The following is a 24,918-nucleotide window of genomic DNA, read 5'->3' on the forward strand; positions in this document are numbered from 1 at the left end:
TATGAACAGTTATAATTTTAAGTTTTTGTGATAGCGAAAGAACATGTTAACGTTTTAATCTTAATCTTCACATCTATATTTAGTATATTTATAGTTCAGTTATTCTGTAGTTTCACTATGTTAAGCTCTTACAATATAAAAATAAAACATGACGCACTGCACATGACCAGTTACGTAACATTAACTACATGTTTAATGTCCGCATTCATTCGTGTTTTTGTCTTGTTTCACCGCGGTGATTTTTTGAACACTTTTCCACAGCCAGTCTCAATAAAGGTATCGGAAGATTGGTACAGTAGCGCTAGCTATTAATAGCTACAAGCTATCGCATGAGGATTTCAGGCTATTATAAATTAATAACACGGACTCTGTAACAACGATTTCTCTTTTTCCCAGGAAACACCCATCAACAACCGAAACGGGCATCCCCTGTCAATCAAAGTCTTCAGCACCACGGAAAGTGGAGAGCTCCCTCAGTCCTCACCGCTCAAACAGGATGTGAAGCGTTCACACAGTGCGTTCAGGTAATACAATGCCCTAGCTTTTACAGTTTTCAGATGCTTTACGTTGGACATTTTATTAATTACATATACATACCGTAGGCAAAATACATTTTTATCCGCAATCCTCTCGATGATAAAAAGAGACATGTTATACTCCTTAAAAAGGCTTCAGCTTTTAGTTGTCAGAGATTTGAGATGGTAGCAATAGAATTCAGAGGTTTCGAAAAGAGCAAGAAATACGCATGAAGGCTCCAAACAGACCTCCAAATACCCTGCTCATAATAATCGCTTGCGCTTAAAGGTGTATATACAACAATTTATTTTGCGCTGAACCCTAATCATGGGTTAGAAAACAAGATAAGATACGGGTATTAAGTACAGTGCTTCATTAAAAATATACTAATTTTATACAAAAAATAAAAATGAAGGACTAAAATGTGAGTAAAAAGTAATGCAAGCTTTTCAGGCGACAGCGACTTTATCCAACATCATCATAAATCCTCCACAGAACTATGATAGACCGCCATGCGTCACAGACTACAACTCATATCTAAGCTTTCTAATCGTGCCTTCTAACACAAAAGTACAGAATCACAAATCGATTACTATTGTGATTACTATTACTATCACTATCGTGGTATTGATTTGGATACGGCATTTTAAGGTATAAGCCAAACTTACTTTGTAATTAATTGTTTTAATCAAGAAGTAGGCAACTAATTGAAATCATCCTTCCACAGCTGTAGATCGATAGCCGGATTGTTCGAAAACAATGCAATAAAATCCCTGAACAGTCTTCACACAGACTGTACACGTTATCAGAGCAAGAAATGTGTAAATAAGTCTTTCAACTCCTCCTATCAAACGCATTTCTATATTATTCTAGAGTCCAGCACTCTGGCGGTTTAATGATTTCAAACTGACAATCTGAATCAATTAAAACAACGTCTATTGAGACTGCTGAACATAAAGGATTAAAACTTCTTAAAAGTTTTAGACACCGCTCCAGGTCGAACGCAGAAGGATGTTGTTTCTACTACTTGATCTGTGAGCTCCACGTGTCTACCGTTCGCATAGTGGAAAAGTTGGATCAACTAATAGGCAGTTCAGCACTTACCCCATCCTCCACAAAGAACCTTGTTGATATCTTTTTTCACGTTCCGTCCGGTCTCGACGGGTGGAAAAGCTGCTTTAAATACAGAGGTGTCATTTGTAGGCTCCATAAAGAAAATATACCTGCTGTCTTTCTTCAGCGTGAGACAGTATTCTCCTACATTCCAGATGACGGATATAATGGAATCTTTCTCCAGACCTCCGGCTTTCACTGCCCAGACCTGATGGACCCTCACCTTCAGCAGGTACGGCTCCAAGCCTGTCGTCCTGTTGGATAACAACTCTTCCGTCGCGTCGCCGTTTTCTTCCATTTCTTGCCCCTGGGTTTCGTTGCCTTTCGCCCTCGCTCGTTCCCGAAGCAAACGCTCTTTCTCCTCGCGATTAATGTCGTTCTCCAGTCCCTCTTCCTGTACTTTCCCTTCAACGACCACTCCTGAGCGGTGCGCCAGCTCCTGCACCGAGTCCACAGTGGGAGTGGGAGAGAAATAGCAAGCGAGGCTGCTTGAGGGAACACCATGCAGAGAGAAAGCGAACATTACAAAAATCCCGCAAAGAAAAGGAATTGTGAATGGGCCGTGCAGTGCAGCAGGATGGGTTCGCATTGTGAATGTGCGAATGAAAAGTGCAAGTGAGGGGGGCTGGATGAGGTGAAAGCTGGTGAAAATTAAAAATGCAGGTTTTCCGAAGAGGGCAGTCTGCGCTCAATGGTTAAAACAAGTGTGCTGCCGCTGAAGCCGCAGTTGCTGCCGCCGGAGACCAGGGAGGCGGAGTTGCTGAATAGAAAAGTCTTTTAAAGCCATGTGTGTGAGGATTCCCTCTTCTCTACGATTAATTATACATTCGTTTGCGTGTCTCCGGACCTATCTGGCGATAGTCAGCGACAGCAAGATTATAGACTTTGAGATGCACGCGTTTTAATCTAAATGTGTCTCTTACGTTTTTCGACGGTATTAAAAACGATAGGATATATTCAACTTTAATTTAAAGCTCACCGAAATTAATACGCTTCAGATCCAGCGGGACCACTAAGAAGTTTAACGCCAGTGTTAATTTACTCTGGGGGCTTTTAGCCGTGTACTTTCAGAATTCGTCATCCATCCAGATTGAGCTTTATAGCAGGTGTTAATGGGGTTTAATAGGCAGTGATTTTGCTCCTTGTTTAAAGAGCAAGCCCTTCAATACAAAATGACTGCCATTAGTATAAATCATCGGAAGGCAATAAACATACAGTATCAGTTGAAGTAAAACTCAAATCCCCCAAGAATCTGTTGTTTTAATGCAACTATGCGACTACAAAAATATGCTTTTTCTATATATATTCCTTTTTATATAAATATAAATACATATAATTCTTTCATCTTAAATATTGCCATTCAATAAAGAATATCAACTTCCACACTTGTTAACCACTCATTAGCTGCTCCAAAAGTTACACTAAAAGAAAGAAACTTAATTTAGAAATCGTTCTTTAATAATAACAATTTTCCTCAGTATTTACATGTATACTAACAACAAACTTCAAGTACATCTTAAAAATGTTTAGAAACAAGGGGAGGCCATTTTACCTTTCTGTCTTATTTGGGTTTTAGTAGATAATTGATCGAATTGTCTCAACCAAGCTGGGAATTTATATAGAAGACGGGCCATTGATACAGTCGCATAGCCATATAAGTAACAGTACCTTGCTTGTCGTAAGACGTATTGCTGCCAAAGGCGTTTCCACCGAGTATTGATTCAGGGGGTGAATACTTAAAAGTTCTTTCACCACCCCCCCCCCCCCCCAAATTTATGGTTTTAACATTCAAGTTTTTAATTTAAAATATTCTTTCAAAAGTGTGGATACAATCGAATTACATAGAAAGTGATCAAAATGGGATATACTGTAACTAGAAGGGGGTGGATACTAGCTAAGGGACTATTTGAAACTCACTTGTATATCACTTTCCCATGCCATGTGACCCAATTTGTCATGTTTTCTTTCATACAATGGCTCAAAATATGGAGCTGCCAAAGATATACCGCCCAGATACTATATACACTGTTGAAAAACATGCTGATTAATAATTGCTTACCCTTATATAGTGCTTTTCTGGACACTCCACTCAAAGCGCTTTACAGGTAATGGGGACTCCCCTCCACCACAATCAATGTGGAGTGTCCACCTGGATGATGCGAGGGCACCCATAGTGTACCAGAACGCTCACCACACATCAGCTATTAGTGGGGAGGAGAGCAGAGTAATGCAGCCAATTCATAGATGGGGATTATTAGGAGGCCATGATTGGTAAGGGCCAATGAGAATTTTGGCCAGGACGCCAGGGTTACACCCCTACTCTTTTCGAGAAACTCCCTGGAATTTTTGATGATCACAGAGAGTAAGGAGCTAGGTTTTATGTCTCATCTGAAGGACGGCGCCTGTTTACAGTATAGCATCCCCCTCACTATACTGGGGCATTAGGACCCACATGAACCTCTGGGTGATTGCCCCCTGCTGGCCCCACTAACACATCTTCCAGCAGCAACCTTAGTTTTTCCCAGGAAGTCTCCATCCAGGTACCGACCAGGTTCACACCTGCTTAGCTTCAGTGGGTTGCCAGTTGTGAGTTGCAGAGTTATATGGCTGCTGTTTGTTTCTTTGTTTTCATTGAGTAAGAATGATTCTCAAGCAAAACATTAATTCCCAAATAGAATGTTTACAAATACTGTAGCTCATTTGATTAATAAAAGCTGGTTGATCCAAGGGTATTGATCATGTCATTTCTGAAAAGACGTGACAGAATTGTCTTCAACAGTACCGCTACTGCAGGTAACTTGTTCCACACTTCTGTCAAGAAGTGCATCCTAGAAAGCCGAAAGCCTGGTTTAAAGTAGGAACCACCTTCCTCTTCTTAGTTTCAATAATAAAAATGATTACATGAATTTCATTGATAATTTCTGGGAATATTTCCTTGGTGATCCTGCAGCTGGAAACTCTGGGTCACTGGCAGTGAAACCAGTAAGGGTGAGTAATGGCAGGGGGTCCTCTGGGAACAAGTCCCATGTTCAGTGGAGGAGGAAGATCTCTATGGCTGTTCTCTCACTAAGGTTCTCAGTCACCCAACTGTGGATCAAGGTGCCGCTTGTAGAGCTTGTATCCCAGCCGAACTGGGATGCTTGTACGCAGTTGACTCCTTAGCACAAGGATCCCAGTACTACGCATGGTTCTGAAGGTGGAAACCAACTTGCGGCTGCTGCCCTGGCTCCTCTTAAGAAAATAAGCCCACACAACAGCTCCCCATGAGGAAAGTCTTTTCAATGATGCCCCAGTGCAATGTGGTACAGTATGTCTGTTCCTGGCCACAAGAAGAAATGCATGCTCCCTAAGATGGGTAATCATCACCACTGACCTATTGCACCAGGGTACCAACTAGGACCAGCTGAAGAGGAGAACAGGACTGCCCTTTGCATGCTGCTCGCTTGTCACTCCTTCAAGCCCTCTACATCTTTGAGGTGGTAGATTCAATGGTGGTAATGTTGCAGCTGACCCAGATAGCCCATTTTCTGGTCCATTTTATTTTTAACCCTAAAAATAAAAGCTTGTAGAATCTGGGGAAAGGAATAGACATTCAGATATTCTTCTCTTGTCTGATGTTGAATTTCTAAGTTGTATGCCTTCAGCATCTCCAGCCAACTCTCCAGCTGCCCTGCTGAATGCCTGAAATTCATGAATTGTTGCATGGTCAGAATATGGTCAAAGCAGTGAATGAAATGTGATCCACAGAGGTACAGATGGATGTTGACACCACCTCAACCAGCAGCCCCCATAATGTATATTTCTAGCATAATCATTAGCAAACAGTTCCTCAATGCGTCACAGATAGGATAGGACAGCTCCCAGTTATCAGCATATTCAGGCACCTTTGGGATATTAAAGATTTCCTCAAATAAAGAAAAATATATTAAAAAACAAATCCAGATATGTATAGAGAGAGCATGCTGTTATTCTGATTTTTTGAATTCCTGAATTTCAGCATTATACAGCTTGCTTGTAGATTGTGCCCAAAATGTGCAGGCTTTATATTGTCCCAGAAAGGGATGAAAATTTAATTATGGTGGGAAAAAAATCCAGGTTTGTTTAACATATTTAATAACAGAAAACTGCTTTGGGTTTTCCACTGTCCATTACAGGTGACAGCAGTAAAAAGATTGGGAGTGTGAATTTCTCCACCCGTGTAATAAATACCTTTACTGCTAAATACACTCTGACATTCTTTCTGATACAAGACTAGACATTAATAGAATTGTTTGGACTCAGCCACTTCCAGCTAACCACATTTTACTCTGCATTTGTATTGTTCTGAGAAACACAAGAATGTGATCTGCTTGTGATAGCTCATTCATGACAGCTGTGGTCACTGTATTTGAAAACTTCTGAGCGAAAGAATAAAAAAACTCTTTCAGTCGCTTTGATTCTCATCTGTGTGTGCAATTGATATTCTGATCAAGTGCAAAATGCAATATCATAGAGACAACAAAAAAGTCATCCTCAAATTATTATGACAGCATTTCCCTTTGGCAATCATAGAACTGAAAATAATGTTACTCTATCTAACAATACAATTTACTGCATGATAAATAAGATGGTAAATTGCGTTGTTTAATGTTTGGTGTGTTTTTGTCTGTGCATTAAGTTTTAGTGTCTTATAGAACAGAAAAGAGGTTTATTTGTAAATTAGTCTAGTTTTAATCCAGTGTTTCATAACAGATGGAATTGAAGCAAGCCACAAACTACAAATATATTTATCTTCTTTTGTAATATAATGTAATATGCATGGCAGATATTTAATTAACATGACCATGTGTCTATACATGTTCAGATACTCTGAGTGAACTGAAATATTATTGAAATTAAAATGAGTGAAATAAACAGATGTAAACAGCATTGGATAATGTGCTGCAAATGGCACCGATAGGAAAATGTGTTTTCTATGTGATAAGTGTACTTTCTATTTAGTATTTAGCAAATAAGGTTAAATTTCTATGTTAAGGGTAAGATGATATGGCATATCATATTATTTTTGTCATAGAAAACATAAGTGGGAACATTTTAATAAAATCTAACTCTGTGTTCTAAATTTAGTCTTCAGAATTCTGTCAATATATTTTAAGTTGATAATTAATAGTTAAGTAAAAATAAACCGTTACAGAATAGCTGTACAATATAATATAAACCGGCTGTGTAAGGATGATGTTCAGGTAACAATAGACAAATTCTGGAGGGTGATATCATTGTACAATAATTCATCCTTTTGCTAACACGCTAATGTCATTTACATGTTGAGATTTTAATAACGTCAAACTAGTTTGCCAAATCTCAAAGCAGTATGATGCAACATGTTCTCTGACAGTGGGTAAAAAAGTCATTAAATGGAACAGTGTGAAAGGAAGACAAGTGTTCAAGAATAACTGAACTGGACATAGGTTTGTAGGTTAGATTCATTAAATTGGTTTAATCAGGGTATGAGTGCCAACCCCACTAGAGAGTAAAGACCTCTATATACAGTAGCTATGAAGTTTAAATTCAAGACAGGTCACCGCTCAAGAGTATGAGAAGATTGTGATTTGATTATCATTTTTAATTATCAGTCAGCTGTAATGTAAACACCGCATGACTAGACCATAATGTACAGTATAAGTGTTTCTGAGTGAACCTTTCATTTTCCTTTCACCACTTTGGGAAGTGTTGATGAAGCAATCAGAAACTTTTCATAGCAGTTTTCTTCATCATGTCTTCAGTCCTGTTTTACTAAGGTGTGCTGTTTTGCATGGTAAATTGAACTGCTGAACTGAGCTGCTGACTTTTACAATCTGGAGAAACAGTAAGAAGAAAACAACCTTTTGCCATTTTTTTCATGAAAAATTTAGATGTAAAGAAGTTAGTGTGATTAGTAAAGTCTTATCTGAAGCTTTAAGAGCAATTAAAAAGAACATTCAAATTTAAATGTATAATGGACACATACTGTACAATTCAACTTAAGGACCAAACAGCCTGTTAACTAATATGATTGTTAGAAAACACAATTGAGATTAGTCTACTGTTGAGAACAAAGACATCTCTTTTTATTGTAAAGTACACATACCTTTTATGTTCTTCTAAATGTACTTACATTCATGTACAGATAGAACAATGCTCAGGGCAGAGTCTTACCAATACTAAAGGGGCACTCAGTTCTTAACTAGTATGATAAAGTAATTGAGAAACATACAAAATATACCATATGTTTGCACTTTGTGTAATACTGAAGTATAATTATTATAAGAGCAGCAAATAATATATAATCCTATGTATACTGAGGTGTGATGGGTCATGAATTTCATACTAAAATGGAACTGATTAAATGAACTGCGAGGTATTTGCACAAGTGAATCTCCACATGGACCAAAAAATACTTCAGGAAATGCAAGTTCCCTGTAAGCCTTGATGGATTCAGTATTTCACAAAGTATGAGATGAATGTGCACAGTGAGGGATTCTGTGAACAGGTCCTCGTTGTTAGGAATTAGTAGTGAGGACCCTATGCAGAAAACCAGGGCGATCTCCAGAGACTTAGTCGATATCACAATCCGAGGTCCAGAAGCCAAAGGTAAACAAGCCGGTGCAAAAGTACAAAAACCAGAAGCAGAGCCGTAAACTGTGAGGAAGCCGAGAGTCGAAACCAGAATGAGAACTAAAGAAACCAAAACCAAAACCAGGAGATGTAGTCGGAGAACAAACCGGGGTCAGGAAGCCAAAAACCAAGTAGTAAGTAATCGCGAGAATCGAGGTAGCTCTAGCCAGGAAAAACCCTAATACTGAGCACAGGGGAGTGTGTGAAGCAGCATTAAATAGGCTGGGGTAAATGGGATACTTGGGAACTGTTCTGGAATGCAAGGTGGAATGACGAGTCCTCCGGAGGCATGGCGTAACACTCATACCCTTAAATATGAGAGGGGTTTTGTGTTTGTTTCTCAGTTGTTCATATTGAATACATAAGGGTTAATAAGATGTAATCCCCTTGGCAAACGCTCCTAATAAAATTTGCAGTTTGGACAAGCTACCAAGCTGTCATTGGCCAGCATGTGTTCAATCTGATTAATCCCAGATCAGACTCATTTGGTTAAAGTCCAAGCACATCTTTCATCCACAATCATTTTGCTGTCCTGGTTCTGTTAACAGTATTATCAATGCAACTAATGAAACTGAGTGCCCTAGTAGAGAACACAGAACCACAGGATGTTGGAGAGTTCAAATTCAGTACATTGTTCTGGGGACCTCTTTTAGCTTTTCACAGTCTTGAATGAAATGGATACATTTTTTAGGACTGAGGACAAATCTATTTCAAAGCAAATAAAGTACATCTCTGAGTTTTTCTTTAACCTCTGCATCATACTCAGTGAATGTGAAGTGTCACAGTTTCACCTTTTTCTTGAACAGGAAAACAGCCATTAAAGTATGAAATGGAATAAATACACTTTTACAAGGCCATACTCTGCAATGTCATATTGTCAAGCACTGGTACAGAACAATGCTCATGGCACAGTCAAACCATTATTGTATGGGTAAATGAATCAATTAACACTACACGTTGTGGATTTTGGGTATATTATAGCAGATGCAGTATTAGTCTTTACAACTAAGTGCAAAAAGTAGTTCTTTCCAAACAAGAGAGCAATAAAATAACTATATAAAATGTTCTGGATTCTTTTATGGAAAACATATTTTAATGTGTTATTAATACTAAGAATAACACTTTTTGGAAAGCAATTGGATTACTGTTTATAGTTTTTTAAATGTAATTCAAGATTAAGTCTGAACCCACTAATCCCAAAGTTATTTAAAATCTCTGTAACTGATCATAGGTATCCATTTGGTAGAGATGAGAAAACTGCACATAGCAAACAAAGAAAACTCCTCAAGTACCAGGTTTGTTTGTGGTTAGGAGATGGGTGAAACCTTTAAGTTAATCTAGGCTATACTGTCACCCCTGGCCTCTTTAGTGCTTGGTTCTCAGTTACCAGTTTATATTTCCCATCCTCTCATCACAAGGGAGATAAATAAAAAGTCAAACATCTACCACTCTTTGAATGTCTACTGTAGGTGATGAAGAGTTTCTATAAATTTTAAGTTATGTCTTGTTAGAAGGGAACAGAAATTATAGAAGACAAAATCCTGGTAAAACATTTTAAACTAAAAAAAAATCCTGCTGTATCTCATCAGAGGATTTTACTTTTCCCCTGTGAAAGCTCTGTGAAGTGACTGTCACAGAATTCCTCTCATTCAGCTTTTGCTGAATGAGCGAAATTTTAGAACTTAGAAGTGCATACACACATTCACACTACAAGAAGTGTTCCTTAGACACCCCCTAATTTGAGTATTTTGAGTGAGGCAAAGTTGATTGCATTACACAAAATCCTAATACTTTTTAGTAGTACCAAATGTCCCCCTCTGCTGTAATTTCCCCAGCAGCATGAAGATAGCCTTTGACAGCTCTCCAAGAAAGGTTTGATAGGTTTATGGGTATCTTCTCTACCTAGACATCCATCTAGATTGCTCTCAATTATATGACTTCCTGATGGGCATGCAAAAGCACTTCTTCATCCTTAATTTAAGAGATGAAACTTTGGTTTAAAAATGTTCATGTCCCAGTGCAGACCAAGATATAGATATAACAGTTACAGCCAAAGAGTCTCCTAATTAAAAATCAATGCCATCCTCCCCTAGGGAATACTAGTTCCCAAACACTAAACATCATCACTGCAAGAGAATATTAAACTACGACTCTTACTTCAGACTGCAGACAAACCACTTTTAAAACAGACCTCTTATTACAAAGACTAATCAAAGAATAATGCAGGTACCCAGAAGAATAATTACATTTCCTTTTAAATGCATTATGTGGGCTAGTTCTTGAGATAGATTCCAAAAACTGATATAAAGGGATTTTACAGGGACAGTGCTGTACTGTAATATTCATTGCAGCACTCTTATGAAAACCAGAATGCATTTCTTGCTTGTCATTTTTGTTGCAAAATATATTGCATATGATAACATATATTGTAAAAGGTCCCGATACCATAGAGGGAAGCTACAGGTTAACTGCCAAAATAAAAAAATAAAAATTAGTAAATGGGGGATACAAAGTATACTGAAAGCAGGTGCTTCCAGACAGCGCTACAGTGGACGAAAGCACTTACTCCTTGACTGATATATCTATGCAAGGAAAAACAGACAAGTAACTCTGAAACAGTTGGTTGCAAATGTCAATCAATCTAAGGTGTGATCCGGCAGTTTTATGTAGCACTGTCCATCGAGTACTTCACAGAGAGGGATACTATGGTCAGGTTGCAGTACATAAACCCCTTCTTGCACTTAAAAATGCACTTTGGCAAGTACAGTGGTGCAAAGAACAAAAGCAGTGGTCTTCACCTTGTTCTCAAAAAGTGGAGGAGTACACATGCGGCACACCCCAAACGAAGCCTACAGGCCCGAGTGCCTGTATCCCACTGTCAAGGGTCCTGGCAACTCTGTTATGGTGTTGGGTGCATTTCCCTGGCATGGCTTAGGTCCATGCAACCCCTCAGAGGATAAGGTACATGCCAACAGATACCTGCCATCCCAGTCATCAAATTACAGCCTTACGGGAGATTCTGGACTGGTGCCTGACACAGCCTTTCCCCTCCACCATCAACAAAACACCAATTGAATTTCTCATGGAAGAATGGTGTTGTATCCCTGCAGTAGAGCTCCAGACGTGTAGAATCAATGCCAATTTGCAGTCCCTGCTCTAGTCGCTCGTGGTGACCCAGCACCCTATTAAGACACTTTATGTTGGTGTTTCCTTTATTTAGGGAGTTACCTGGGTACACATTCAATCAAGGCTTATTTGGCCTACATATAATTTCTTAGCAATTGTTTAAAAATTGAAAACAACATTTCAAAAATATAAACATTTTTCTTAGGAGTAACAATTTCTGCACTGTGAAACTATTTGTATATAACCAAAATAATTAACAATAACTAGCTAACAAATCATCATAAACATTTTCTGAAATGGTCAACGTCTTACACTGATTAAGTAAAGAAAATTGACAAGTTCAAGTTTGTCTTGTTAATAAGTTACTAAATACTTTAACACCTGCCTGGCCACTCCCTGACAACTCCAAACGTAACCATGGAGATGTCTGCATTTCCTCTTACACCAATTAAAACTCACATTCAAGTTTGTTTAACAGACCAAGTCCCTCCCACCAAGAAGCTCCAGGGTTGCAGGTAGCAGCTGAAACATTTAACAGGTCTGTTGCTCTTTGAAAGCAAAGTGATCAGTTTTTAACTTGGATGAACTGTAAGAATGCGTCTTATAACAAGGTATGAGGTACCAGTTCATATTGTTAAAGCTCACTACAGGGAAACATGAATTAGGGGAAATAGATATTATTGCTGTATCCAAGGTGTTTACCTAATTTTTAAATACATGACATACAGTACAGTAGTGAGACTGTCACACTAAATGCACAGTGGGTCATGGGTAACTCAGAATAGATTGCCTTTGTTGTAGATCCTAAATTTGATGTCTAATGTAGGTACTTAGATGTCATTTTACCTTGAATACATATTTTGTATAGAATAAATTACTTCCTTTTGTGTTAAAGCTATAAAGCTTTTAATTTGTACTTATATATTCTAATTCTACAAAACCGCTATCTGAATTATTCTTCTCACGACTGGAAAATATGAAGATACAATTTGAATTACCATAAAGATTTCTGATTTATATACAGATTTCAATATTTCGGACATCCCAGAACAGAGGACATTTTTTAACTATGTAAATATAACTGCAGACACCCACACAATTAAAAGAAAGTCAGAGGAAATCTATTAATTTCAATTGTTTAACTTTATGAAGACGTATTTGAACAGACACACTTGTGTATTTGAAGTTGAGGGAAAATAGTCATAGATAGCTTTGATCAGAACTGTTGGTTAAGATTATTACAAATGGAGCAGTGTGCCCTGAGTGAGTAGATGATGTCCTGATTGCTTTTTGTTGAAGATTTAAGTACGTATAAGGCTATGCTTCATAAGGAGTCGAGGACTCAAGGAATAATTTTCTAAAGGTGAAGTTTGTATCTCAGGTGCTCTGATATGATATTGAAAGCCAGATATCGTTAATTATCTTCAATGAATACTTTGTGTTGTCTTATTTTTTTGCAAATTGTTACATCTGTCAGGCGCATGGTGGCGCTATGGTTAGCATTGCTGCCCTGCAGCACTAGGATTCAATTCCAGGGTGCTGTCTGTGTGGAGTTTGTATGTTCTCCCCATGTTCACGTGGGTTTCTGTCCAGGGTGTACCCTGCCTTGCGTCAATTTCTTGCTGGGAAAGGCTCTGGCTCCCCTGTGACCCTGAATTGTAAGAAGTGGTTAGAAAATGGATGGATGGATGATGATGTTACATCTGTCACTGACTGACAAAAGAAAAAAGTTTACTTTTGTCATTCTTTTAGTTACCATAAATGCATACATAGGCTGAAAAGGATCCCCAGTCAAAATGCTTAGTTAAACAACTATCCTTTCATACTTTTTTCATTTGTACATTTGTCATGTTTGTTCATCTTGTTAGTTAATCTGTTGATCAACAATGAAAACCAAAAACATGTTTGCTTTATCATGTTTTCAGTCAGCACAGGAAGATCATTCAATTTGCAGTATGACAAATCAATCAATATAATAAAAATCTTTTGAACAAATTTCATGTCAGTATTACTATATATGGTGGAAAAATGACTATATTTCCATTACTTCTTTAGGGTTTCTGAACTAACCATTTCTGACACCATGGGCATTTACTCAAGCACTTTCTACAAGAGTGGAGATCAAATACTTTTCGAATCCACAGATCCCTCACAAGCAAACTGGATCACAGCTCATGCAGATGCCTGCAAGTGTAAGAAAACTCTTATTGTTCATCCATATTTTTACTGTAAAACGTAACCTATTCTGTTGTTTCTAACTAATATTCTCCTCAGGGATTACTGTTTGCTGTACTGCTTAGTTGAAGAACACTCCAGGTTCAAATGCCCTTAATTAATAAACCGTAACTCTGGTACTGTATTAATACTGTATTGTTATTGTCTTGGCCTGATGCTTGTATTTAAAGTGACTTATACTGTACTAGTAAACACTGGGCATTTAACTGGAGTAATATGAATGATGTACAGTATATTGCTCAAGGGTACAACAGCAAAGCCTCACTCACTCATTATTAGTGCATAGGCCTAACCACTCCTCTCACTGCCGCCACCAACTTTTATCAAGGCATCAAAAATGACATAACACACCCATTTAAACACACTTACTACTAGAAGACATTCTGGCTTCAGCGTGATACAACATACTGTAACATTAATTTAGACCATGACAGTGACAAGACATTGACCTGCTTTATATACAAAATGAAAAATAATTTTAACTTTGCCACATAGCTTTGGTCCTACCTGTCAAAAGGTTGGGTATATGCATTTCTTTTTGTGAGTTGCTGTTCCTTTTATTAAAAACAACATATTTCTGAAAAAAACACACTATTGTAGCCGAGTGTGACTAAGGTTAAACTATTTCAAGTTCAGTTGTCGTGAGTCTCTGCCCTACTATCATGATCAGTGCCAGGATATCTTTAACAACCACATAGTCAGAACCTCATTTTAAGTTCTCACCCATGGGATTGCTTTTCCTACACAACAGTGTCCCCTGTAATCTTTCCAGAAAACTGGTTTGGAAATTGTGGTCCCAAGGGAGGAATTCCACCTTCCTGTCCATCAATATCAACCACAAATTTTTCTTAGAGGTCTCCCATCTCAGTCTTCTGAAGTCTGACAAGATATGCTAGAAAATGGCAACACTGCCATCATATTAGAATGTAAGTTTATAATAACCAGTATCTGCTACAGAACAATTGTACTGGCAGTGGTTCACACTAAAGCAACTGGCAGAGGGATTTGTAAAGACACACTAAATGAAATGATAAGACTAAAGAAAGCTACAGTGCAGGTCTTGTTGCTGTTTAAAGATATTCCAGAACAGCTCATTAGTACTAACCTGCTACTGTAACAATGTGACAGAAGCCACATCAAAGTAACACACTTGAGTGAGATCCCACTAATATTTTTGTTTTAATTCCTGTTCTAAATATGTTGTTAGTGACAATTCCTGAAGTGCTGAGGTGTTGGGAACGGTTCTTGATGCTTCACCCTGACAAAAATGGAAATATCCTGCGCCACAGCCTAACAACCAATGATGCATTCAACTCACAGGTGTGAATTGGGCTTATAATGGATTTCCATACATACTGTACAGCACCTTCTCACAATTAAAAAAATCAACTTCATTGCTTTATATTTGAACAGGGAAGCTTTTCTAACAGACTTAAGAGTTTTTAAAAATAGCATTATACTGTATGGAGTTTGTCTGTTCTCTGCATGCTTGTGTGGGTTTCCTATTACACTCCAAGGACATACTAGTCAGTTAATTGGGAAAATTATCCCAAGAGTGTGTGTGTGTTTGTGTCTATATGTGCCCTGCAATGGATTGGCATACCATCGAGGGTGTAACCCGCTTTGCTCCAGCTCCTCAGCTACCTGTACTGGATAAAGTGGTTAGAAAACAGAGGGATAAACAAATTTCACATTTTATTTTGCAACAGAGATTTTGGAACGTGTAGTGACTGTAAACATAATCACTTAGCATACAGGGAGCTCCACAAATCAGCACTTAAAGGTGAGAAGTAGCCTAGGGTAATGCTGAGATTCTGATAGATTGCAGATTCAGCTTCAGCCTTTCTTGTTCTCCTTCCTGCTGCCTGACACAGTGCTGCTTGTTTTAGCAACACTCATCATGCCAATCTTCTCTATATCATTCCAGTTTTGTGCTGTTTTGTACCATTTGGACAATTTCATATGAATATTAATCACTACATTTGAAGTCTGAAGAATAAGTGTCCTAAAAGAGCTTGTTAAATGTAATGTATCCCAAAACCAATATGGCTTTTAACAGCTGCCCAGTCATCCATCGACTGAAGAATGGATGGTGAAAAAGGATAACACATCTTGTTTAATTTCTGGCAGTAAATCTATCAGCATGACATTTGCATCTCTTAAGAAGTTGGGCACAGCTATTTTGGTTGGGTTGTAAACTATTTTCAGATTTAATTGTTACAACATACCGTGCAAAAAAGAAAATCAAATTCCACTTTTACTGTAAAGAAATCCAGACATATTGCAAAACCGACCCCTGCCTGACTCTTTGAAACAAGACAACATCTATTGGGGGACTGGGGTGGATGTTGCTCATGAACAATTTAAAGTACAGTAGATAAAGCTTTTAAGTTCTGGTTCCTGTTGTTTAGTAGTTTCACTTGACCAACCACAGTGTAGTTGGACTGCACTCTGAAAGTAAAAGGTTCGAGACCATAGGCTTGCAAACGTAGTTTTCAGACACACTCATCTTTTTATGGTGTTGTCTGTATCAGGACTAGAATTTGTGTATCCAATGCAGAAGAATCACATATTTTTCTCTCGTTCGCCTCATGTGTCTCTGTGTGTAGCTGGTGGAGCAGTTGCCGGTCTCTGAAGATGGTCTTGTGACTTTCCAGACCTTCTGCTGTGCTGTGAAGTGGCTTTCTAGCTCAGTGACAGAGACCAAACTTCGAGGTAATAAACTTGACTTCTCTATTGTATGTACATACATATGAAATATATTAGCAGAGATTACTCTTGTTAATATTCCAAAAACTAAAATCCATCAGAATCACCTTGTTTCAGTATCAGTTCTATCACTTTTTATGACACAACTGGAAAAAGAATGCCACAGAACATTTTTACAGGGGTAAAAAGAGGGCAGCATGGTGTCACTTTGGTAGGATTGCTGCCTTGCAACATTTCAGCCCTGGGTTCAATTTGTAGGGTGCTAACTTTGGAGAGTTTGTATCTTCTCCTCATGGTTGTGTAGGTGCTCCAGTTTCCTCTGACAGTCCCAAGATATACTGGTAAATAAATTGGCTTCTGGGAAAATCAGCCCTGGTGTGAGTGTGTGCAAGTTTGTGTCTATGCATGCCTTGCGATGGACTGGTGTCCCATCCAGGGTGTAACACGCTTTGCTCCTGTTGCTTGCTGGGATAGGGTTCTGCTCTCCAGTGACTCTGTCCTGGATAAAGCGGTCAGAAAATGCACAAATTGATTTTCCAAAAAAGAACATTAAAATTATTTTGTTCCAGTATCAGTTCTATTAATGGGATATTCTGTTCATTTGATTTTAAAAAGGACCACATTACAGTTTTACATAAGTAAATATCATAGATAGAAAAATAAATGAACCTCACCTGGAGAATGAAAGCTGTTTCTTTATTGCAGCTTTTTGTCCTGTGCCACCTCTATCACTAGAATGTTGAATGCTTGTGTTTATAAAGCAACTGTGCAACAAAGAATCCCCTGAGTCACTGGTTTTAGACATTGAGTGGAGTTGCTAATGATCGGACAGTCCCTCACAGATATCATGCAATTACTTCTGTGACCTTGTTTGCTGGATTTTCTGCTTTCATTACGACTTCCTTAGCATCTGCCCTTATCTAATAAAATACAGTTCTGTTTACAATTCAAAGGAGACCTTTACTTTTCTAAGCATTATAAGAAATTCCTGTGGGGTCTTGAGCAGCAATTTTGGTTTTCTGTGAAGTGTAACAAAAGAACACTATACAGTGATTGACAGACTCTTGGCTAAAAGCATTTCAGCAGAACCCTTGTTTTCAATGTCAAGATGTTTAAGTCAAAAAAGGATTGAATTTTAACATCTGCTCCTGTACAAGCCTAGTGCGGTTCATACCATGAAGCACAAAATGAGGAGCGAGGCATCATTAATTGACCTCCCAAATGTCTAATTAGTCGAGTATTTGCTGACCATACAAAGTCTACATCTAACATTTACCTTGAGGCATAGTGTACTGTTTATCAGAAGAGAGACTACGGCTTAGAGCAGTAGGGGTTTTCTTGTCCCAAATCTGTAAGATTTAATCCTTAGTACCCCAGTCTCGTTGTGTAATCAGAGACACGTCTCATGTCCAGGTGTTCTGGGTCATTCAGCCCACCAAGATCAATGTGAGAAATCATCCCCATCAGCTTGGCTATGATCCTTACAAATGAGCTGGCTGTGCAGATCTCATGTGTATCCTCCCTTCAGAGTCCACAGCTCTGCCTTTACCAGAAAGCAGACTAATTCACCTAACACATATAAAATGCATGTTATCTGCTGGGAATCATTCATGCTTTCTTCAAAATGAGCTTCTTTAATGCTGTTTCTTCCAGGCTTATATCAGACACTGGCCTGCTACTTTCAGAACACAGAGGCCCTGGAACGGCTTCTGCATGTACAGTATCCACAGGATAGTCCTGAGGAAGTAAGACAACTCTCCAGTTTAATAATGAGGGAGGTTGACACAAAGAACCAAGGTATGTCAAAACCCTAAAACAACTATACAGAAAGCACAAGACATTCCTTCTCCAATTTTAAATCTAAAGCTACAAATACATTCCTTCCAGTTTGTATCACACTAATAATGTAATTCACCATTAAACCATCTTTTATGAAGCCAAATCCCAGAGTGTTAACCAGACAAACACCTGGTATTTTGCTGATTTTTTACAAAGTATACTGAGAGACAAACAAACACAACAAATTATTTTGATTCCGTCTTTCCTCAGAAGTATATATGCACAAATTACAAGTAAAAATCACATAATTACACATTTTGATCATGGGATAACAAGCCAGGGAAAAGGTGCATTAATCATGGCTAAAATGCCACAACTGCCACCAGGTTGAAGGGTAATATCCAGGGCTTCCAGACACTTTTGAAGCACCTGTTCAAAATATAATGTCCACAGACAGCATCAAACGAGTTCAACTCAGGACTAATAGCTATTAGAGAGAGATCAGTATATCTGACTGAGGCATATCTGACTGTACTGCATCCAACTATGAAACGACACCATTATCTAGAACAACTTTCTATATATAAAAATGAAGTTTTCTTTAAGTACAAGGAACAATCATGTAAATTAATAAAAAGACGATAAAGCCAGCACAAGATGGAAATACAATGCAAGTGATGCTCTATGTAAACTGAAATAAAAGTACGAAAGGTCTATGAAGGATCATTGTGATGCATTGATGCTCAAAGTATTAGCCATATTGTTTATTTGAAGCTGGACCAAAATGAGCAGGGACTTCAACGTGATGTGTGGTATGACTGGTCTGGCTCTAGTTAGGGAGGGGAGGAGGAAATGTCATGTCACAGGTCACCAGCCCCATTCTTTCACTTAAACATATTGTGACAAAAAGGGCATGAATGGCATTGTTTATCAGATATCCAGCTCGTTGAAAAGACAATAATGAATTACACCAAAGCTCATCGATAAAGACAAAAAAAAAACAAGGCTGGGACTTGGAGAATTTATTTCAATTTAATTAAAAGACAAAAGAGGCCCCAGTGGACAGAGCATTCTGAGAAACAGCTGACCCCTGTTTTACTGTTTATACTGCACTATGTCATACCATTGTCTTTCAAGGGAAAGTAAAAAACCTACAAGTGTTCCCATGCCTCTATAAAATAAACTTTATAGACTGTGCTTGGCTTTCAGGATTTATTGATGAAGATGATTTTATTCTCTGGTTGAAAAGACTCCCTGTTGAGACCCTTAAATCTTCACTGCACTTCCCAGTGCTACCAAACAAGACCACTGTCACAGATGAGCACCACAATCCCCAAAGACAAGTAGGTGACTGCTCTAATGAAAATGAAGTACCTTTTCTTATTAACCACAAAAGCCAATAGGAAGAAAGCCCTTTAGGTGCTTCAGGCATTTTCTTTACTCATATTATACACATGAAATCTATAGCTGAGGCTACAGCAGAAATTGTATATGGTTAGCCAATGGTACCCCTTGCACGAGTGTCTCCTTCCATTCAAATCTACTGAGTTTTCTACCAAGAAGTGATCTTTAATATCCATTAATAATTGTAAATATTCATGGATACAATGGACAATGTTCCAGTCCTTAATGCTTTGTTTTAGTACTGGGATAGGGCAAGCTTGGAACACCACAATAAATCCATGTAAACAAAGTATTAATGTAATGCACATACTTCATGCAAGGCCTATCTTGATGCTTTTCAGTAATCACTGTTAATAACCTGCTAAGATAGATAACATTAAAGCTGATTAAATGTAAATAATCAAGGTAAGGGATGCTCTCAACTGGTCCATAGGCCTTATTAACAGCCAACTATGCATTGTCAACAAGCCTTAGGTGGGTACTAATGTTACAGAAAAGGTTTTCAAACTCATCTGGAAACCAGAATAAAAACACCATTAATCCTTTGATAAACTGACAATGACTTCAATTGGCAGGCCACAGGACTAACACTAAACACTTCACTGGAAAGTTATCATGTATTAGTTTCTTGTATTTGGCTAACCCCTTTATCTGTTGATTTACACAAGGGTTGCAATAATCTGCAATGTACTGCAAAATGTAATGTATGCAGCAATGTATTGCTATAGTGTTACGTAATAAGGATATTGCCATGAATGTACAGCAGTGTTGGCCAATCCTTGTTCTGGGAACTCGTTTGCCTTTTGGTTTTTGCTTTAAGTGATTTCTTAATCACTGGCTAATTGATTTAACTTTTCTGAGATATATTGTTAAATGTTAAAAGCTCTCAAAAAGTTAAAAGATTTGTAAGAGCTATCATCCCTGTATTCATTTCTGAGTTTCAGAAGTTCCCTTATTCAATGGAACCGCTTGGCAGAAGGAAAACCTTGTGGGAGGATCTGATACACTGTCAGTCTTCCCTCTGTCTGCTCATCAGCTGCTTTCCTGTGTCACAGTGGTCTAGACAGAAATAAGTGAGATCACTCTTAGTAAACAAGCTGAGTAGAGGCTGCATAAAATTGTGCTTGTTGAAGCTGTTGAAACAACACATTAAATGAGCAGTATTTTTGAAACCAAAGACTTAGTGCAGAAACAGTGAATGAAAACTCTACAAAAGCAAGCAGATCAATTAAATGCATCATTTACTGTAGCACACGTGATTATCCACTCAATAGAAATGAAAGCAGGCATCGCCTAGAACAAGGGTGGAATCCACTGCAGTACAGTACGTACATGTTAAACCTCTTATTACAAACCTAGGATTGCCAGGCAGTTCCACTCACTGAACTTTGGTGTCTATTAACATTATACTTTTATACTTTAATGGCTGGTGTTTTATTCTTGCAGCTCATTCCGACTGAAAATCCCAGAAAGCTTACATACAATCAGCTTCATGTCATTGCTGTAGAGCTGAGCAAACACAGAAGAGACTGGAAACTACTTGCAAACTGTCTGGGCTTTCTGGAGAAGGACTGCCAAACCTTGGAGAGAAAATACTTAGACACAGAAAACCAGGCAAAGTGTATCTTATTTCTTACGTACCACTGTCGTTTATAGTGAGAAATTATTCAGACTGAAAAGAGCAGTTGGTGGCTTCTGGGTAAAAAACAAAATTACATTCCATCCTCACAGGTGTCAATCCAACCTGATGTGTAGAATTTTAAGCCCCATAAAACTAAGACTTCAGGTCTCATTCGCTGTTGTATTTTATATTGACTGGAATATCATTACAATCATAAGACAAGTCTAGGAAATGTTTTGTACTTTGTGCCATAACCCATAGACTAAGAGACCACATTTGCACTACAGAGTAGAGAATGAAAACACTGCTACTCTTTTCAACAGCAAATAAAAATCCATATGGTCCATAAAGTATTATTTACACAATTTTGGCTTTAAAGGGTATTTGTGCTGTCTTAGTATAAAAGTACACATTTTAAGCCAGTCTAGTAAAAGCCTATGACTCACTGACTTGTTATATACTGATGAAAAAAAGAAATGCAACATTTTCTGGAATAAGAATACTATAGTTATAGCTTATGTACCTTTACAAAAAGTTGTCAATTTGTTTTAAGCCCTCTGACCAGCATTACAGCTTGTGCAGTGAGCAATTGCAACTTGCCAATCACATGAAAGCTCATTAGGTGCACTTTTACCCAACGAGGTCCAGGTGGAACAATGCTTGACTAGGTCACCTTTAAAAAGGCCTTAATTCAAAGCTTAGGTCACTGCAAGAAAAAGGCCACACTTCCTCGAATGTCACCAGAAGCAAGGGAGAGGGCCATTGGCAGGCTGCAGGCATGCATGTCATGTGCCAGCATTGCCAGACACTATGGAGTAAGCTGCTCCACTGTGTCCAGACTACAGAGAAGGTTTCAGCAGACCGGCAGGACAAATGACTGTCCAAGATTCGGTCACCCTCGAGTGACCACACCAGAGCAGGACCGACACATCAGACTGGTCCATCTGAGAGATTGTTTCAGATCTGCCACCCGTACTGCTGCTGAATCTGCCAGCAGACACAATGCCTGCATCAGTGACAGGACAGTGAGGCTCCATGCTGCTGGCCTTAGAGCAAGGCGACCTGTCAGAGGCCCTCTGCTCACACCTCCTAGATGTCATACCCAACTGGCTTGGGCCAGACAGAGATGGACTTGTCAGCGGTGGCATCAGGTCCTTTACACGGATGAGTCACTCTTCAGCCTGTTCCACACAGATGGGAGGGCCAGAGTGTGGAGGAGGAGGTGTTGCGTTTCTTTTTTCCATCAGCATGTAAAATCATGTAAGATATCTTACTGTTATCCAAAACCAATTTCTAAAAATACTGAAAGAACCAGGAAATATTCATTATTCACATTTGTTAGTACAGCTGATAGGTATAAAAAGACACAACCCCATTCCACTTGTGAGAATAAAGGTTGTAACAGACAACCTTACACTAGACAGGAGTTCTCTTACATCAAACAAGAGAACACTAGGGTCTATATAACAAAATAATGCAGAGAGCACATATAATAAAAGAGCACACGTATTGTAATGTATGCATTTTCAGAAATGACATGTTTTAAAGTACAGCTTGATAGTTGTATTTGCCTCAGTGGTACAGTATGGCAAAACCAGTGGGATTTTACATTTCATCTTTTAACCATAAGCCAATAACAAAAAAGAAAAGAAAAGAAAGCACAATGTTATACTACAGGTTTAGAGCCGAACATCAGGTTATGTCAGCATGTGGTGCACCCTCATGTAATTCCCAGGTTAGGGTAAGCGTGGTAGGTTTAGTACACCTCAGAATAATTACTTTTGACACTGCAAGTGGTCTCATGGGAAAATAAGTCTAATGCAATTACCCAAGTTAAGCAGAATGCCTGCTCTAAAACATTTCTAAAAGAAGTTACTAAACAACATGGCTATGATCAAGTCTTGACTTTGATGGTGACCCCTGATCCTCAGTTTCCCACCTCAAGACATCTAAGAAGTGGGGCGAGAGAGAGAGTCTTTATTATCCCGGGGGGGAGAAGAAAAAAAAGACAGAAACAACAATATACATACATATTTTCATGAAAGGTCAAGTGTTCAGTAAGGATATGGCTACAGGTATGAATGAGAACTTAAATCTGTTGGTTTTGGTGTTGGGGAGTCGATATCTGCGTTCTGATGGGAGTACCTGGAAATTATTAAACAAGCGGTGTGAAGGATCATCGCAGATGGATTTTGCTTTACGCAAGGAAGTTTGGGGATTACTGCAATGGAAGACTTATGGGTAACGCCTTAGATACAAGGTAGCAAATGTCATAAATGTGATAACCATACAAAAACCCTAATCTTGATTTAAGTCTGAAGCATAATTCATTATTCACCTAATTCTTAGGTTAATGGCAGGTGACAGATTATTCCATCTATAATATTTTATATAAAAGTTTATTATCTGTTATTCAGTGTCACTTTGCAACACCAAATGTGTGATCAGTAATGTTTTGGGGCCTGCGAATACAGTTATTAACATTGAAGTAGACATTAATGCAGTCTTTGTACTACAGTATATATGAGAACAATCCTGCTTTGTTAATGAGGAAGCAATTGCCCATTAGTCGGAGTTAGCTGGTATCTCTGTTACATTCCTGTTAATATGTGTTACATGTATATATCAGCAATTTCGAACTGGAATTTGCTGACGTGGTACCACCTGACATCTTGAAGTAATTCAAAGGGGATGGAGCCCTGTAAAGTACAGTGGCTGACGAGACTGTGTGTGTGTTTTGGCCCCAGTAGATCCTGGAGATGCTCCAGCTGTGGCGCAGACGAGCACAGGTGCCCGACGCAGCAAAGCACCTCCAGGCTGCTCTGAGAGACACGGGCAACGCAGACATCAGCAACGCGGTCTTCCAGCTCAGTTTTTAATGCGCTGTGATGCATGTTGGGCCAGCTGAATGACCCAAACCTTCTTTTGGTTTCACATGTGGAAAAACAGCAGCTTTCACTTTGAAACGTTGAAATTTCAGCTTCATGGTAGTAAATAAATGTAAACCAAGAGGATCTTCACGTAGTGCTTATCTTTCAGTCTTTTACTGCAGTTTTGACAACACTGTTGCTGGACTAGTGAAGAAAGCTAGTAAATAAAATACTGAGAATACTCTTCAGTGATATGCCACCACTGAATCAAGTAACAAATCAAATACTATATTTTCTGACATAAGTGTCAACTTATACTTATTCTGAAATCGTTTTCTAAACCTTTTAAACATGATTATACTAAAAGCTTTGAAGTATGTGCTGTGCAGCTGTCCATCACACAATTTAATTTACAAAATGCATAAAAAATTAAGAGGACTGCTCAAAACAGTTTCTTTATTTCTAATTTTACACATTTGACAATCATATTTCAAAACTAATTCTAAATGTCTTCACACTGTCAACAGGAGAAAGGTACCATCTAGTCTAACCAAATCCTCTCTTCTCCCAGAGAGCCTGATCAGCAGAAGTTGTGTACTTCTGCTTCAGACTCCAGACTGATAGGGTTTCTCAGTCAGCCTAAACTGACCAGTGGTAAATTTGCTTTCCCTAGTGGTTGGAATTGCCAGCAATTATGCTAAAACAGTAACCCTTCTTCAGCATGGTAATTGAGTTTGAATCAAGACAGTCAAGTTGTGAAGGTCACGTTTCGCCCTTCATTGCAGCTGCAGGTTCTCTATCTGTTTAACCAAGAAACAAGTATTTCACTGCGTCAGCAGTTTGCACAGAAATGCTGACTGTACACACAATTCTATCTGTCGATATCTGATATTTTTCACAAAGCTGTCCTAC

General features: G+C 38.5%; 2 protein-coding genes across 5 annotated transcripts in view; one reads left to right on the forward strand and one right to left on the reverse strand.

Moving 5' to 3' along the window:
* The window catches only part of nrg1 (neuregulin 1), a 249,483-nt gene extending 246,929 nt beyond the window's left edge, over nt 1-2,554 (reverse strand). For 2 of the 4 annotated variants that reach the window (XM_015338379.2, XM_015338371.2), the window contains exon 1: nt 1,621-2,550. In XM_015338379.2, coding sequence (XP_015193865.2) covers nt 1,621-2,218 — 598 coding nt within the window. In that variant the 5' untranslated portion in view covers nt 2,219-2,550. Of the gene's footprint in view, nt 1-1,620 lie in introns of all 4 variants that reach the window. The other 2 variants (XM_015338362.2, XM_006627090.3) reach the window with 2 other exon arrangements.
* LOC107075808 (uncharacterized) lies at nt 204-24,160 on the forward strand. Its single transcript, XM_015338424.2, has 9 exons — nt 204-276; nt 397-524; nt 13,444-13,580; nt 14,831-14,943; nt 16,233-16,338; nt 17,986-18,129; nt 19,321-19,454; nt 20,962-21,129; nt 23,887-24,160. The coding sequence occupies exons 3-9, from the start codon at nt 13,472-13,474 to the stop codon at nt 24,013-24,015; spliced, it is 903 nt and encodes a 300-aa protein (XP_015193910.2). The 5' UTR covers nt 204-276; nt 397-524; nt 13,444-13,471; the 3' UTR covers nt 24,016-24,160.
* The last annotated feature ends 758 nt before the right edge of the window (nt 24,161-24,918 follow it).

Source organism: Lepisosteus oculatus, chromosome 3 (assembly GCF_040954835.1).
Source record: "Lepisosteus oculatus isolate fLepOcu1 chromosome 3, fLepOcu1.hap2, whole genome shotgun sequence".
Classification (NCBI taxonomy): Eukaryota; Metazoa; Chordata; class Actinopteri; order Semionotiformes; family Lepisosteidae; genus Lepisosteus; species Lepisosteus oculatus.

What these genes read in the sequence shown, in the direction of transcription:
- LOC107075808 (XM_015338424.2), top strand. Translation starts at nt 13,472, where the DNA reads ATGGGCATTTACTCAAGCACTTTCTACAAGAGTGGAGATCAAATACTT. An exon ending in ACCACAATCCCCAAAGACAA is followed by an intron (nt 19,455 to 20,961) that starts GTAGGTGACTGC and finishes TTATTCTTGCAG; the next exon opens with CTCATTCCGACTGAAAATCC. An exon ending in ACTTAGACACAGAAAACCAG is followed by an intron (nt 21,130 to 23,886) that starts GCAAAGTGTATC and finishes TGGCCCCAGTAG; the next exon opens with ATCCTGGAGATGCTCCAGCT.